The following is a 14640-nucleotide window of genomic DNA, read 5'->3' as shown; positions in this document are numbered from 1 at the left end:
GCACGGTTACGAACATATTTCTTTAATACTCCCATGAACCTCTCGAAGGGGAACATATTGTGTAGAAATACAGGACCGAGAACGAAAATCTCTTCGACTAGGTGAACCAGGAGGTGCGTCATAATATTGAAGAAGGATGGCGGGAACACCAGCTCGAAACTGACAAGACATTGGATCACATCGTTCTGTAACCGTGGTAGAACTTCTGGATTGATTACCTTCTGAGAGATTGCATTGAGGAATGCACATAGCTTCACAATGGCTACTCGAACATTTTCCGGCAGGAGCCCCCTCAAAGCAATCGGAAGCAATTGCGTCATAATCACGTGGCAGTCGTGAGACTTCAGGTTTTGGAACTTTTTCTCCGCCATGTTTATTATTCCCTTTATATTGGACGAGAATCCAGACGGGACCTTCATACTGCTCAGGCATTCAAAAAAGATGACCTTCTCTTCTTTGGTCAGAGCGTAGCTGGCACGACCTTGAAACCATTCCGGATGCCGGTCATCAGGGTCTTTCAAACGTTGCTGGTCCTGCCGTGCTTCCTTTGTATCATTTGTCTTCCCATACACGCCCAAGAAGCTTAGGAGGTTCACGCAAATATTCTTCGTAACGTGCATCACGTCGATTGCAGAGCGGACATCTAGGACTTTCCAATATTCTAGCTCCCAGAATATAGATTTCTTCTTCCACATGGCTGCGTGCCCGTCAGCTCCCTTCGGAACTGATTGTCCGCCAGGACCCTTTCCAAAGATGACTTTCAAATCCTTGACCATATCAAATACCTCAGCACCAGTGCGTTCCGCAGGCTTCGGCCGGTGATCTGCCTTGCCGTTGTAATGCTTGCCTTTCTTTCTTACTGGATGAATTTTCGAAAGAAATCGACGATGCCCAAGGTACACGTTCTTCTTACAATTTGGCAAATGTACACTTTCAGTCTCATGTAAGCAGTGCGTGCATGCATTGTATCCCTTATTTGACAGTCCCGAAAGGTTACTAAGAGCAGGCCAATCGTTGATGGTTACGAAAAGCAACGCTCGTAGGTCAAATTCCTCTTGTTTGTGCTCATCCCACACACGGACACCACCCCACAGCTGTAAAAGTTCATCAACTAATGGCCTTAGGTACACATCGATGTCGTTGCCGGGTTGCTTCGGACCTTGGATGAGCAATGGCATCATAATGAACTTCCGCTTCATGCACAACCAAGGAGGAAGGTTGTAGATGCATAGAGTCACGGGCCAGGTGCTATGGCTGGAGCTCTGCTCGCCAAAAGGATTCATGCCATCCGTACTTAGAGCAAATCTTATGTTCCTTGCGTCAGCTGCAAAATCTTTGAACCATCTGTCGATCTTTCTCCATTGCGTTCCATCTGCGGTGTGTCTCAACTCCCCGTCCGACTTACGGTCCTCTTTGTGCCATCGCAACAACTTGGCATGCTCTTTGTTCCTGAACAGACGTTTCAACCGTGGTATTATAGGAGCATACCACATCACCTTGGCGGGAACCCTCTTCCTGGGTTTCTGGCCCTCAACATCGTCACCAGGGTCATCGCCTCTGATCTTATAACGCAATGCAGTGCATACCGGGCATTCATTCAAATTCTCGTATTCACCGCGGTAGAGGATGCAGTCGTTGATGCATGCATGTATCTTCAGAACCTCTAAACCTAGAGGGCAGACAACCTTCTTTGCTTCGTACGTACTGGTGGGCAACTCGTTATCCTTTGGAAACATATTCTTCAACATTTTCAGCAAGTTTTCAAATGCCGAGTCAGCTACACCTGCCTCTGCCTTCCATTTCAGCAAATCCAGTGTGCAGCCCAGCTTTTTCAGACCATCATCGCATCCGGGGTACAGCGCCTTTCTGTGATCCTCTAACATGCGATCCAAATTCTCCCTCTCCTTTTCAGTTTCGCAGCGTCTCCGTGCATCAGCAATGGTCCGACCAAGATCATCAACGGGATCATCACGTGCCTCTTCTTCACCTTCCCCTTCACCTTCAGCATCCTCCATGAAAGTATCACCGAAATGAGCAAGATAGCTTTCATCGATGAAATCATCCCCTTCTTCATCTTCTTCCATTATAACCCCTCTTTCTCCATGCTTGGTCCAACAATTATAGCTTGGCATGAAACCGTGCCGAAGCAGATGCATGTGAACATCTCTTGAGGAAGAGTAACCCTTCTGATTCTTACAGTTAACACATGGACAGATAACAAAACCCCCCCGCTTGTTCGCATTAGCCACTACGAGGAAATCTTTCAAACCCGTACTGAACTCGCCGGAGAGTCGGTTAACGTACATCCATTGCCGATTCATCTGCATTATTATAATATAAAATATATAATTAACCATCATGCATTTGTTAAACTAACTAGCTACAAACAATATAAATTAAACAATGAACTACACACATGCATATTTTATCAATGACACATCAAAGGTTCATCAAGTTGCTAACCGCGATCGAGGAGTGTGGCTCCAACACTTCATGTCATGTTTGTTTCATGCTCTTGGGGCATTTCATCAAACACCTTATGTGCATAAGAGGAACCAAAAGCAAACCTAAACCCTAAGTGTGAAGAGAATGGCTCTAAATGGCTAAGTGTTGGCTGCTGGATGGGTATATATAGGGGAGGGGCTTTAGTTGCGGTTGGCCTGGCAAACCGTGACTAAAGGTGCCCGAAGGCCTTTAGTCGCGGTTGGCCTGGCCAACCGCGACTAAAGCCCCTCACGTGCACCAGCTGGCCACCGAGCGCCCTGGGCCCAGGCCTTTGGTCGCGGTTCACCTCCAGAACCGCGACTAAAGGTCCCATTAGTCGCGGTTCCTACAGCTTCGCGACTTATGGGGCTGGACGGAAGCCTGTTTTTCCACCAGTGCTCCTATTTGATGTACCAAGCTAATGCTGCCGACATTAAGAAAAGTTATACTAACATCTTAAGATAGAATGGAAATATGAAGGTTGTATTCTGCTCGAGGAAGATGCGGTGGTGTATATAAAGGGCTATGGCCTAAAAGCACTATTGGTGGAAGAAAGAAAAAGGTTGGTAGGCATTCATTTTTTCCATAAACTGAATGACATGGGCTGCACTAGTTTTGGCAAGTTTTTTTCACCTCATAATTCTTGAGAATCATAATTCTGAGAAACTGCCCGCAGAATCGTCTGGCCACAGAATTATGTGTCCGGTTTTTTTTTCTGTAATTCTAGCATGTAATTGTTGTATGATTTGTATGTTGAAATGTCTGAAACGCCCCTAGATTGAAATGGAGAAGGGGCGGCGACAGCGCACGGTGGCGGCCCGACGGCTCAAGAGCGGGATGGTCGGGCGTGGAGGCGTCGAGATGTGGCGGCCCGGCGGGAAGGAGAGGAGGAGAAGGGGTGGCGGCGGCGCAAGGTGACGGCCTGCCAACGCAAGAGCAGGGTGGCCGGGTGGGGAGGCTCGAGATGTGGCGACCCAACGGGATGAAGAGGAGAAGAAGGGGCGGTGGCGGCGCAGGACCGGGGTGGCCGGGTGGGGAGGCGTCGAGATGTAGCGGCCCGGCGGCACGGGGTGGTGGCCCGACGACGCAGGAGCAGGGTGGTCGGGCGGGGATGCGTCGAGATGTGGCGGCCCGGCGGGATGGAGAGGAGGAGAAGGGGTGGCGGGGGCACAGGGTGGCGGCCTAGCTGCGCAGGACTAGGGTGGCCTGTCTAGGGAGGCGGCAGCGCAGGGTGGCGGGGATCTGACGGCTGGCGGCGGCACTGGGTGGGGGAACGAAACGGGCGGCACCAGAATTGCTAGGTTCTCATAATTCTGAAATGCACTATTAATTCTGGTAATTCTCAGATAATTCCTGGGAAAGAAACAAGTTCTTTTGTGACTGTAATTTTCCGGACAGTAATTCTTCAGAACTGGGTCAAAAGAACTGGCCCCTAGTTGTGATAGTAACTAAAATTATGCGAACACACTTTTCCTTTGATTATTCGCCTAAGTCTAGATTTGGTGTCTAAGCACAAAACTGGATGGTGGTTTCGCTAACATGGAAATCTTAGTAAGCAGGATAAGAAAAAAGTTAGAAAAACCATCTTGCGAAGTTTAGCTCTCCCTGGACTTTGGGAATGTAACATAAGTTGTACATATCGCCAACATGATGCAAGCCTTCCATGTTTTTTTTATAAAAAAAATGTCCAGAAAACAAGAAATGTGGAGAAAGCAAGTCCAGAAAACAAGAAATGTGGCAAGTCCCGATTTTAGAGAAAAAAAAGGGACTAAAGTGTTGCCTATATAAACCCTCGCCCCTTCCCACCCTCTCCTTTGTTTTTTGGGTGTTGAGGTGTGACCATGCCATCCTCTTGCCACTCTAGTTCATGCACATGAGGTGTTCGATGAAAAGCCTGAGCCACACTACTTAAGCTTTCTCCTCTTCAAGCTCGACCTTCAAGCTCCATTTTCCTCAATATTTGTCTAGGTTTGGCCGTGCACCAACTGCACAAGTGTTTTAAAAGGTTAGCTACTTCATCCTTTCATCTGTCACTGCCAGTTTAGCTCATTTCAAATGCTCTAGAAGTAGAGTGATTTGTGAGGGAGTCTCCACCATATATGAGAGAAGAAGAATGTCGATTGTTGTTGTGGGGGTCGCTTCTCCTTCTTCTCCTTGTGCTAGATATTTTTTATGCACTAGGGGAAGTAGGAGTAGCGACCATCATCGACGGTCGAAAAATCAGGTGAGGGAGTGTCCACCATATATGAGAGAAGAAGAATGCCGACTGTTGTTGTGGGGGTCGTTTCTCCTTCTTCTCCTTGTGCTAGATATTTGTTATGCACTAGGGGAAGTAGGAGTAGCGACCACCATCGACGGTCAAAAAATCTGTGAGGAAGTGTCCACCATATATGAGAGAAGAAGAATGCCGACTGTTGTTGTGGGGGTCGTTTCTCCTTCTTCTCCTTGTGCTAGATATTTGTTATGCACTAGGGGATTGTCCCTTTGTAACAGATGAGTTCTCGTTCGAAACCGTGATACTTCGAGAGAGATTGTTCGTTTTGTACACGAAGTGCATCCAGTTTTTGTTGTAATCTATCAACTTTTTAGCACATGCTACGTGGGTGAAATGATGATACCATGCCAACTTTCAACATTTCCAGAGTTCATTTGTAGTGCTTTTCAATTTCAGGGTCAACTAGCTCAAAAAAATAAGTAAATGCACGAAAAATACCGAATAAAATCAGAAATTGTTGAAAAACATTAACTAAAATGAATGAATTAAAAATAATCAACTAAAATTATCAAAGTGCTTATTACTAAAAAGAATCAAGTAAAACATTAACTAAAAAGAAACAAAAAAAATAACTGAAAAGAATTTTCATATAGTTTTTTGGTTAAAATCTTTAACAGAAAACTAAAATAGAAGAGGAAAAAATTCAACCCAAAGAATTCAAATTTGAAAAATTAAATATTTAGCTGTAAGTAGAAAAAACAAAATAAATAAAGCAAAGAACAAAACAAAAATAATGGAAAAAAATTGAAACTATATGAGAATTTATAGAGAAAATTCAACCCAAATTTAAAGTGATTACTTTCAATTTAGGTTGAATTTTATATTTAGTTTCACATATATTTTCAATTTTTAAATTTAGAGTGCGTTTAGGCCCGTAAGCCTGCTTTAGAGAGGAGCTCGAAAGAGCACGTACAACGATGCTTATAAAGCATTGCCGGCGCTCCTCGCTAGGTGAGGTGGGACTAAAGGTTAGCACTGCGTCGCGCCGGAGACAGCCCAGGCCTTTACCTTTAGTTCCGGTTCGAGCCACGACCCAGGACTAAAGACCATCGTTTCCCGCCACTCCGCTTGCCGAAAAGGGGTCTTTAGTCCCGGTTCGAGCCACGACCCGGGACCAAAGCTCCGCCTATATAAGCGGGAGTTGGAATTTTGTGATGTCCAAATCGCGGTTTCGATCTCTTCTTCCTCCTCGCGACTCGGACGAACCCTCGACGCCGCGAGGATGCCTAACTCTTCCCCGATGCCGTCGCCGTCTTCGCGCTCCTCCCTGCCGCCGCCTCCCTCGCCGCCGTCGTCATCGTCGTCGCCTCCCTCGCCGCCGCCGCCTCCCTGCCCTCCCGGTAAGCCCCCTTCCCCTCTCTGGCCTGCTCCGGTAAGCCCCCTCCCCATCCCGCTTCGGTAAACCCGCTGCCCTCCAGGCGCCGCCGCTCCCTCCCCTCCCGCTCTAGGCACCCCAAGGCTGATGTCATTTTGATTTTAGGGCCATCGATCGGTTCAAGATGTCATCTTGAGATGCATGTTAATTAGAAAATTAAGATATGTTTGTTGAAGATCTTTTGATGGGCTAACTAGAAAGAAGGAAAAAATCCTGTTTGTAAATTTCATGTAAGTAGGCACATTAGGTTTGAATTAGACAACCAATGGTTTCAAACAACTTATTTAAACTTTGGATAGGAAAAAAGGGCACATACATATTTCACCAACCTACAAATATCATCCTTTTGTTGGTGTTAATGCATAAAACAGTAGTGAGTTACTCACTTTTGCTTGCTAATTAGTTGTACTATGTTTTGTCGGAATGTAGCTATGTTTATATATAGATGTTCAATTCTTTCGATATAGTGTCACGATTGTTGTGTTTACACATTTACCACATTAAAACAGAAAATGCCTGACGATGAATATTGGGAGTGTGAATATTGCGGCGACTGTCGGGGTATGTGTGACACGCCTCACCTGCGAGACGATAGGTTCTTCAGCATGAAGCTTGACGAGAATGGAGATATGTTCCTCCCTTGCCATGCAAGAAGATAGGTGTTGGAGAGGCTCGGATTCGAAGACCACGAGAGCATTGAGACGAGGAGCGCTAACCTGAGGACTATACATGGTCACACATTTGTTATCAAAGTATTTAATTCAGTTTTTCAAACAGAATTTGGGTGCCCAAAGTGGGAAGATCTTTGCAAGGCATATGGATTTCAGGAGAGTATGGAAATAACCTTCGATCTTCGTCCTGAAGATAATATGCGAGGCAACATCGATATTTGGGTGGTTGTCGATGATATGCTTCCTGTTTTACCTCCATGTGAGTTTCTCAACCATATTTGTCAAGTAATTTGCATTTATATTTAGAAATAGTTGGTGTTCATCCATATACTAAATTTGTTAAATTATAATTGACATATTTTTTCGTTTCTTTGAGTGAATTACGGAAATTAATTGACACGACACACTACACGTATGGATCACATCTAACTTGGGAGGAGAAGGATGTTCTTCTCCACCTTCTTGTTGCCGGTGTTCTGGGTTCTAGGTTACCTTCCCTATAATTTTGGAATTGGTCAAAATTAGACATTTTACATGCCACTAGTGCATAGGTTGATGCCGGATGACATTCGTTGAAATATCTTGGTAAGAGTTTCCTAATTAAGTACGCTCTACTATTGCATAAATGGTGTTAATTACATTGCTAACTAGGTTATTATTATGTTCTTCAACAGCAACTGCCACATGATATAGTGCCTCTGTTGATGCACCCAGAAGGTAAAATGAAAATTAAAAGCCCACTGAGGGCTGAGTTCGATGCTCCATACTCCAGTAACCTCAAATCAAGATAAAAAAAGGCTCCAAATTGAAGCACGGAGAAAAATAAAGAAGGATCGCAAGCCACAAATTGGAGACTGTTGGATCTCTGTGCTTCATCATGGAGACATAGGTGTTATTCTGTTTTATGACATTATACCTAAGAGCGATGACTAGGTCTTATGAGAGACAAGTTATTCTGGTTTATATTAACTTGACATGATCGATTAGGATGCATGCATATGATGACTATTATGATGATTCTCTGTTTTACTTTAAGTGTATCATATGATAACTTGGTATATGATTAAGATGATGATGATTTGTTAGATGATCGATTAAATACTATTGCCATTCGACAGAAATGATATGAAATGATATAGTGTAAAAAAGATGCATATATGTGCATGTAACTCGTGTCTACATTTTGTAAATATGCTCGACAAAGCACGACGGATGAGATGATATAATATATTCGTGACGATGTGCAATATATATGTAACAAATAAATGGAAAAATAGGGGGCAGAAAAATAGCCCATCCAATTTAGTACAAAACCCTAAACCCAAAAATTGCTCAAAGAACAGCGAAGAAATAGCCCCGGTTCGTACTAATACCCCTCCCCCTCGCTCCCACCCCCGCCACGTGGAAGGCCATTAGCCCCGGTTCGGGGCCAAACCGGGGCCAGCGTTAGTCCCGGTTCGTGAACCGGGACTAATGGCCCAACCGAACCGGGACTAAAGGCCCATTTTTCTACTAGTGATCTCTTGAAAATGTTTTTCCCTATGTTATAACCAAATAAACTATAATTCGGTGTGAACTCAACTAATTAGTAGGAATCGTGTGCACATGTTACAATTTTTGTACTTTTTTCGTTTTCTTATTTTTTTTAATATTATGGATCGAAGAAGCCCTTGATTAATGTAGATCTTTCGGAAGGGCATCAGTATGACTAATTTTGAAGAGGTGTGCTTTAACATGCAATGTGGCACGATGCAAATTTCTTGTGAGTGTGAGTTCTTATTGGAAATTTCAAGTTCTAAGATGGTAGAGCAGATATAAGATATGGTTGTTGAGCGAAAACAAAGAAGTTTTCTTTCACATTCAAGTAACATTTTTTTAGAATGAAGACACAAACAACGTCCGATTTTACGTGTGTTTCTTGACAACTCTCTTGCCCGCGTTGGGTGCAAGTGTTTATTTTTATGTGTGTACGTGTTGTTGAAAGGAATTTGCTTGATTCTCCTATTGGTTCGATAACCTTGGTTCTCATTGACGGAAATGCTTATCTCTATTATAATGCATCTCCTCTCCTCTTCGGGGAGAATCCCAACGCAGCTCACAAGTAGCAGCTACTGATGTTCACTCAAATACCGAGACCGCGACCTTAGCAAATATGATAATGGCATCTTCGCATGTGCTCTCACACATCTGTAGGTATTCTTGCCATGACTCAGTGGTCATACCATATGCTAGCATCTGCAATGTGGTCGTGCACTTCTGGTAACCAGAGTACCCAATCCTTCCTACAGCATCCTTCATCAAGATGAATTAGTAAACAAAGGACCGTATGCCATGGTAGAGATGATCAAAGAAATTTTTCGTCATCCGAAAGCACGGCAAAAATTGTCAGCAGATAGAGCATCGGGTCATAGTAATCGTCCATCGGCATCAAATTCTTGTGTTCCCTGTTGCAATTAAACACTCGATGACCCTTGATGACCCACAAGTATAGGGGGTCAATCATAGTCCTTTCAATAAGTAAGAGTGTCGAACCCGACGAGAAGCGAAAGGAAATGACAAGCGGTTTTCGGCAAGGTAATTTCTGCAAGCACTGAAACACCGGTAACAAGTTGTTTGATAGCAAGGTAATTGTAACAAATGACATGTATCAATAGTAATAATAGTTGCAGCAAGGTAGCCCAATCCTTTTGTGGCAAAGGACGGGCTAGAACAATTTCTTATAATAGGCAAAATGTTCTTGAGGGCACACGAGAATTTCATCTAGTCACTTTCGTCATGTTGGGTTAATTCATGTTTGGTGTTTTGATAATTTGACATGTGGGTGGACTGGTGCTTGGATGTTGTTCTTACTTAAACAAACCTCCCACTTATGATTAACCCTCCCGCAAGGATCCGCAACTACGAGAAAAGTATTAAAAAATAAATTCTAACCATAGCATTAAACATAGGGATCCAAATCAGCAACTTACGGACTGGGGTTTAAGTTCCTGTCACTCTCGCAACCAACCCTCTAATTACTACTCCACAATACATTCCATTAGTCCCAAAGATGGTGAAGTGTTATGTAGTCGACGTTCACATAACACCACTAAGGGAATCACAACATTCATATCATCAAAATATCAAACGAATATCAAGTTCACATGACTACTTGCAACATGATTTCTCCCTTGCCTCAATAACAAAAGTAACTACTCACAAGTGATAAACATGTTCATGATCAGAGAGGTATTAATTAGCATAATGGATCTGAATATATGATCTTCCACCAAATAAACCATAAAGCATCAACTGCAAGATGTAATCAACACTACTAGACACATCCCAGGTACCAATCCGAGGTTCCGGTACAAGATTGGGTACAAGAGATGAACTATGGTTTTGATAGGAGATGGTGCTGGTGAAGATGTTTATGAAGATTGGCCTCCCCAAGATGAGAGGGTTGTTGGTGATGACAATGGACACGATTTCCCCCTCTAGGAGGGAAGTTCCTCCGGCGGAATCGCTCCGCCGGAGGGCAAAAGTGTTCCTGCCCAGGTTCCGCCTTGAGACAGCAACGCTTCATCCCGAAAGTCCTCCTCTTATTTATTTTTCAAGGTAAAAGAAATTTATACCAGAAGATGATCGCCAGAGGTGGGCCAGGGGGCCACTAGACATCAGGCCACGCCATGGGGGGCTGGCGCACCCTGGTGTCTAGTTGGTGCCTGGTAGCCCCCCTTCGGTACTTCTTTGCTCCAGTATTTTTTATTTATTAGAAAATAGATCTCCGTAAATTTTCAGCCCAATTGTAGATGTGTAGAATAGGTATCTCTGACGTAGCTTTTTCAGGTCCAGAATTCCATCTACTAGCATTCTCCCACTTCATGTAAACCTTACATATTATGAGAGAAAAGGCATTAGGATTACTCTGTCAAGTGGAAAAATGCATAAAACACTATAAATAACAGTAACAAAATTTGATGCAAAATGAACGTATCAACTCTTGATCAATCCCTTGAAATTGAGAACATGCTCTTTCGCACACTCCGCTTATACCAGGACCGCCTGCATCATCACCGTCTCATCCGAGTAGTCTTCCTCGTTGGATGACTAAACATAACGCTCGTACATGTACTCCATATCTGAATTCATTGCTTCAAAGGATAAGGGAGAACAAAATTTAGCACGAGCATTTCAATGAACACTTGTCGGACATTGTGACTACCGTAGGGTGGGGGTACCTATACGGTTGGCAGAGAGTGGTGTGGACCGGTGATGGAGGAGAAGCAGTGTGGAGCCTGGCTATAATAGTGGTGGTGACGGAGCCGCGGAGTTCCGGGAAGGGTGATGCGGGGTGGCCCGGTTGATAGAGCGGCGACAAGTGAGAAAACAGATGTAGAGAAAGATGAAAGAATAGAGGCACGTGTTTCGGAAGGGGTTTCGACTGGGCTGGGTGTGTCGGATTCCTATGTGGCTGTGGTTGTTGTCTTGACTCCCGCAAAGGCCTCCCCCCCTCCCCAGTTTGCCTCCAATTTGCAAAGAAAAGGGTGTCCGGATGGACCCGCGGACATATACAAGCCCGTGTTAGATGACAAAACACGTCCAAACCATCCAGACGGGTGCAGGTAGTTTGAGGCTCCACTAAAAAGTACCTTAGCGGTTATACACGAGCTAAGTCCCTGCTCACTAACTTTGTTAGTTGCAATAAGATTTGAAGTTTTTTGTATTTTTGGAATAAATGATGGCGAACACTGAAAGCGCATGTAATCGATGTTCAAAGTTGTTTCTTATTTAGAAAATTGGACCAACATTTATAGTTTCACTAATAGTAACTCAGCAAATATAGAAGTGCGACAAAGATAACATAGATGTGAGAAGTGAAATATGCATATTTATGCTAGAACATGTATGTGATGTGATTACATAGGTAGTACGTCCATAAATCATAGATTGAGACCCTTTACGCATCTATAGCTGTACAAGTGATGGGATTGAATGGAGCCTAAATGAACTCTCTTTAACTCCTCCTTAGTATGCGAGTTTGAAATAATAAACACCATATTTTGAGACGGATGGAGTAATAACAACCTAAGATATCAATTATATGAATGCATTGGTTATTATTTATCACAAAAATGCATTGGTTATTATTCCTAGTGCAACTCATATAAAGCATATACATTGATTACATTTATACGTTTTTTCTCCCAAATGTAGATGATAGTCGCATAATTCGAAGCTCTCTCTGGCGGCATGTAAGCTTTTGAATTTGACATACATATGTAAAAGCAAAGCTTTTGAAACTTATGATATGAACATCAATATCATGTATGTTGATGCAAATGGAAAGAAAACAATATACAGTGGCACACACGTTTAAATGGAGCAATACCCCTCCACAATAAGGGACAGGTATAGGCAAGTTGTACACGGTACACATCCACACCAATTCACTGGCAAATAGTAGACCACACGCACTATGGCTACCCACAGCCACAGGCATCCACGCCTGTGCATGCACGGATCTCTGGTGCGTCGGCTGATCTGAGGAGGAACTATGGCATCGTCGGGGGCAGTGGCACCTTGGGCAGGTCGGGTAGGGATGGCATCGGCGGCAGTGGCACCTTGGGCAGATCGGGAAGGGATGGCATCGGCGGCAGTGGCACTGGCAGCTTTGGCAGGTCGCCGGGGATGGATGGCATCGGCGGCAGTGGTACTGGCAGCTTGGGCAGGTCACCGGGGATGGACGGCATCGGCGGCAGTGGCACGTTAGGCAAGCCGGGGATGGTCGGCATCGACGGCAGAGGCAGCGTTGGCACGCCTGGCACGGTTGGCACTGTCGGCACGACGGCGCCGGGTACTGCCGGCAGCGGCACCGTGGGCACACCCGGTACGGTGGGTACCGTGGGCACGCCCGGCACGGTGGGAACCGTCGGGATGGTCGGCACGGTGGGTACCGTCGGCACGACTCCGCCGGGTACTGTCGGCATCGGCACCGTCGGCACACCTGGCACGGTGGGAACCGTCGGGACGGTCGGCACGACGCCGCCTGGCACGGCGGGGACTGTAGGGACGACGGGCACCGGGGGCAAGGTTGGCAGCGTCGGTTCTGGCAAAGCCGGGACGTCGGCGAGGAGCCGCGCAGCATGGCACGTGTTGCCGCCGCCGGCAAGGAGCATGGCGGCCATGAGGAGCGCCATGGCCACGAAGCTCATCGACGTGGAAGCCATGGGGACTATCAGGTACAACGTACCCACTAGCTCTCTTGGAGTACTTGTTGCGTTGCGTTGCGTTGCTCTGTGGTGCAATGGACGGAGCACTGCATGTCCATCTTATAGCCCACGAGCAGGCCGCTACTCCAACTTTTCTCAACGGGAGCTGACGTACGTACGGCCGAGCATTGCTGCTTGGCATTTTGCAAGCATGCATCGGTTGTTGGCCACCCGAAGCTAGCTAGCAGCATGGGTCGCATTGGCCGCGCGGATGGAGGAGCGGTGATTGGCGAGGGCTACTGGAACGATCAACAATGTGTGGTATGGATTCAATATAGTACAAGCTATGCGTCGCATAGCATTGCATGATTTTGTGGCTAGGGCACCTTGGTTTAGCTAACAAGCGGTCAGAGGTCACCAAATGTGAGTTCCGCGGGAGAACTTTAGCCTGACACGGTCTTTCATTTTCTCCTTGAAGCAGCAGTTTCACTGCTTTCCCTTGAATTGTTTTTACATTTGAAGTATGGTATAGCTTGCATTTCGGAATGGATGGCTTGGAGAATGCGGGAGGACATGTCCTCCTGCCCTGTCCAACCAAGTGTCCGCCTAATTTAATGCTGAGAAGGGACATTTTTGGATCTCTTCTGTATTATTTTTTCTGTAGGTACAGCCGTACAGGAAGGGAGCGTGGGGCGCTTGATAGAATTCTGATTCGAGCCTCAAAGTTAGATAGGCTTTCCAAAGGTGCCGTTGCGCCACGTCGTCTGCATGTAGGCTTTAGCTGCTTCGCACCCTTATAAAGGAAAACCACTCGGACCTAGTGTGTGAGCTAATTGACAAACCGAACAGAAGATGGAATGTGCATGCATTAGGGGCGTTTGATTGCCCGCATCATTTTTAGCGTTTCTTATAGACTTTTCAAATGGGTCTGGCAAAAGAAAAAGAGCCTATAAACCATCATCTACATATTGTTTGTTTGCCCTTATATAGGTTAGCTATACTAGCAAAAGGGCCCGTACGTTACACTGGATATAAAAAAAATTATATACTTACACAGTTGAAAAAAAATATGCTTAGACAATATGAAAATCAGAAGTTAAGCCATTATATATTTTTATATTTACATGTTTAATATTTTCTAATTTCATGGTCAAAATTTATCAAACCATATTTAGTTTTGATATTTAGTTTTTTATATACATTCTATATTTTTTCGTATACATCAGAAATATTTTTTATATGTGTTTCATATTTTCCAAGTACATGATTAGCATTTTTTTTTCATATTAACTTGTTATGTATAATTTTTTACATATACATTGTATTTTTTTGTGTATGTTTTTTATACATTGGAAACATTTTTATATGCACATGTAGTATTTTTTAAATGCATGATCGAAAAATTCAAAAAGAATTAAAAATTATATAGTTATTTTTCATTACGCATTGTACCTTTTTTCTATATAATGATTTTTTTATTCAATTTTGGCATTCCTTCAGTGCATGATTAACATTTTATCAAAGTTTGCATATATAGGTGATTTTTATAAATAAAATATTCAGAATATATCAAATAAAACAAAAAGAAATAATTAAGAAAAATAAGTGCTCAAGGCCATACTGGACCGGCCCAGTCTCGCAGTT

General features: G+C 44.3%; 2 protein-coding genes across 2 annotated transcripts; both read right to left on the bottom strand.

Annotated features, from left to right (window-relative positions):
* Window positions 1–509: 509 nt before the first annotated feature.
* LOC123396125 lies at window positions 510–2321 on the bottom strand (the record flags this gene model as incomplete). Its single annotated transcript, XM_045091175.1, has 2 exons — window positions 1302–2321; window positions 510–905 (listed from the first exon to the last, which is right to left on the bottom strand). Coding segments are annotated over exons 1-2 (1416 nt in total), but the record flags the coding sequence as incomplete, so codon positions are not given.
* Window positions 2322–12079: 9758 nt separating this feature from the next.
* Window positions 12080–13102, bottom strand: LOC123398629 (protein PELPK1-like). Its single transcript, XM_045093080.1, has one exon. It carries the CDS (start codon window positions 13012–13014, stop codon window positions 12340–12342), a length of 675 nt encoding a protein of 224 aa, XP_044949015.1. The 5' UTR covers window positions 13015–13102; the 3' UTR covers window positions 12080–12339.
* Window positions 13103–14640: the final 1538 nt, after the last annotated feature.

The sequence above is a fragment of the Hordeum vulgare genome, chromosome 5H, assembly GCF_904849725.1.
Source record: "Hordeum vulgare subsp. vulgare chromosome 5H, MorexV3_pseudomolecules_assembly, whole genome shotgun sequence".
In the NCBI taxonomy this organism is placed as follows: Eukaryota; Viridiplantae; Streptophyta; class Magnoliopsida; order Poales; family Poaceae; genus Hordeum; species Hordeum vulgare.
This window is presented reverse-complemented; position numbering and strand designations above follow the sequence as displayed.

Coding starts and splice junctions, on each gene's coding strand:
- LOC123398629 (XM_045093080.1), bottom strand. CDS start 13,014: ATGGCTTCCACGTCGATGAGCTTCGTGGCCATGGCGCTCCTCATGGCC.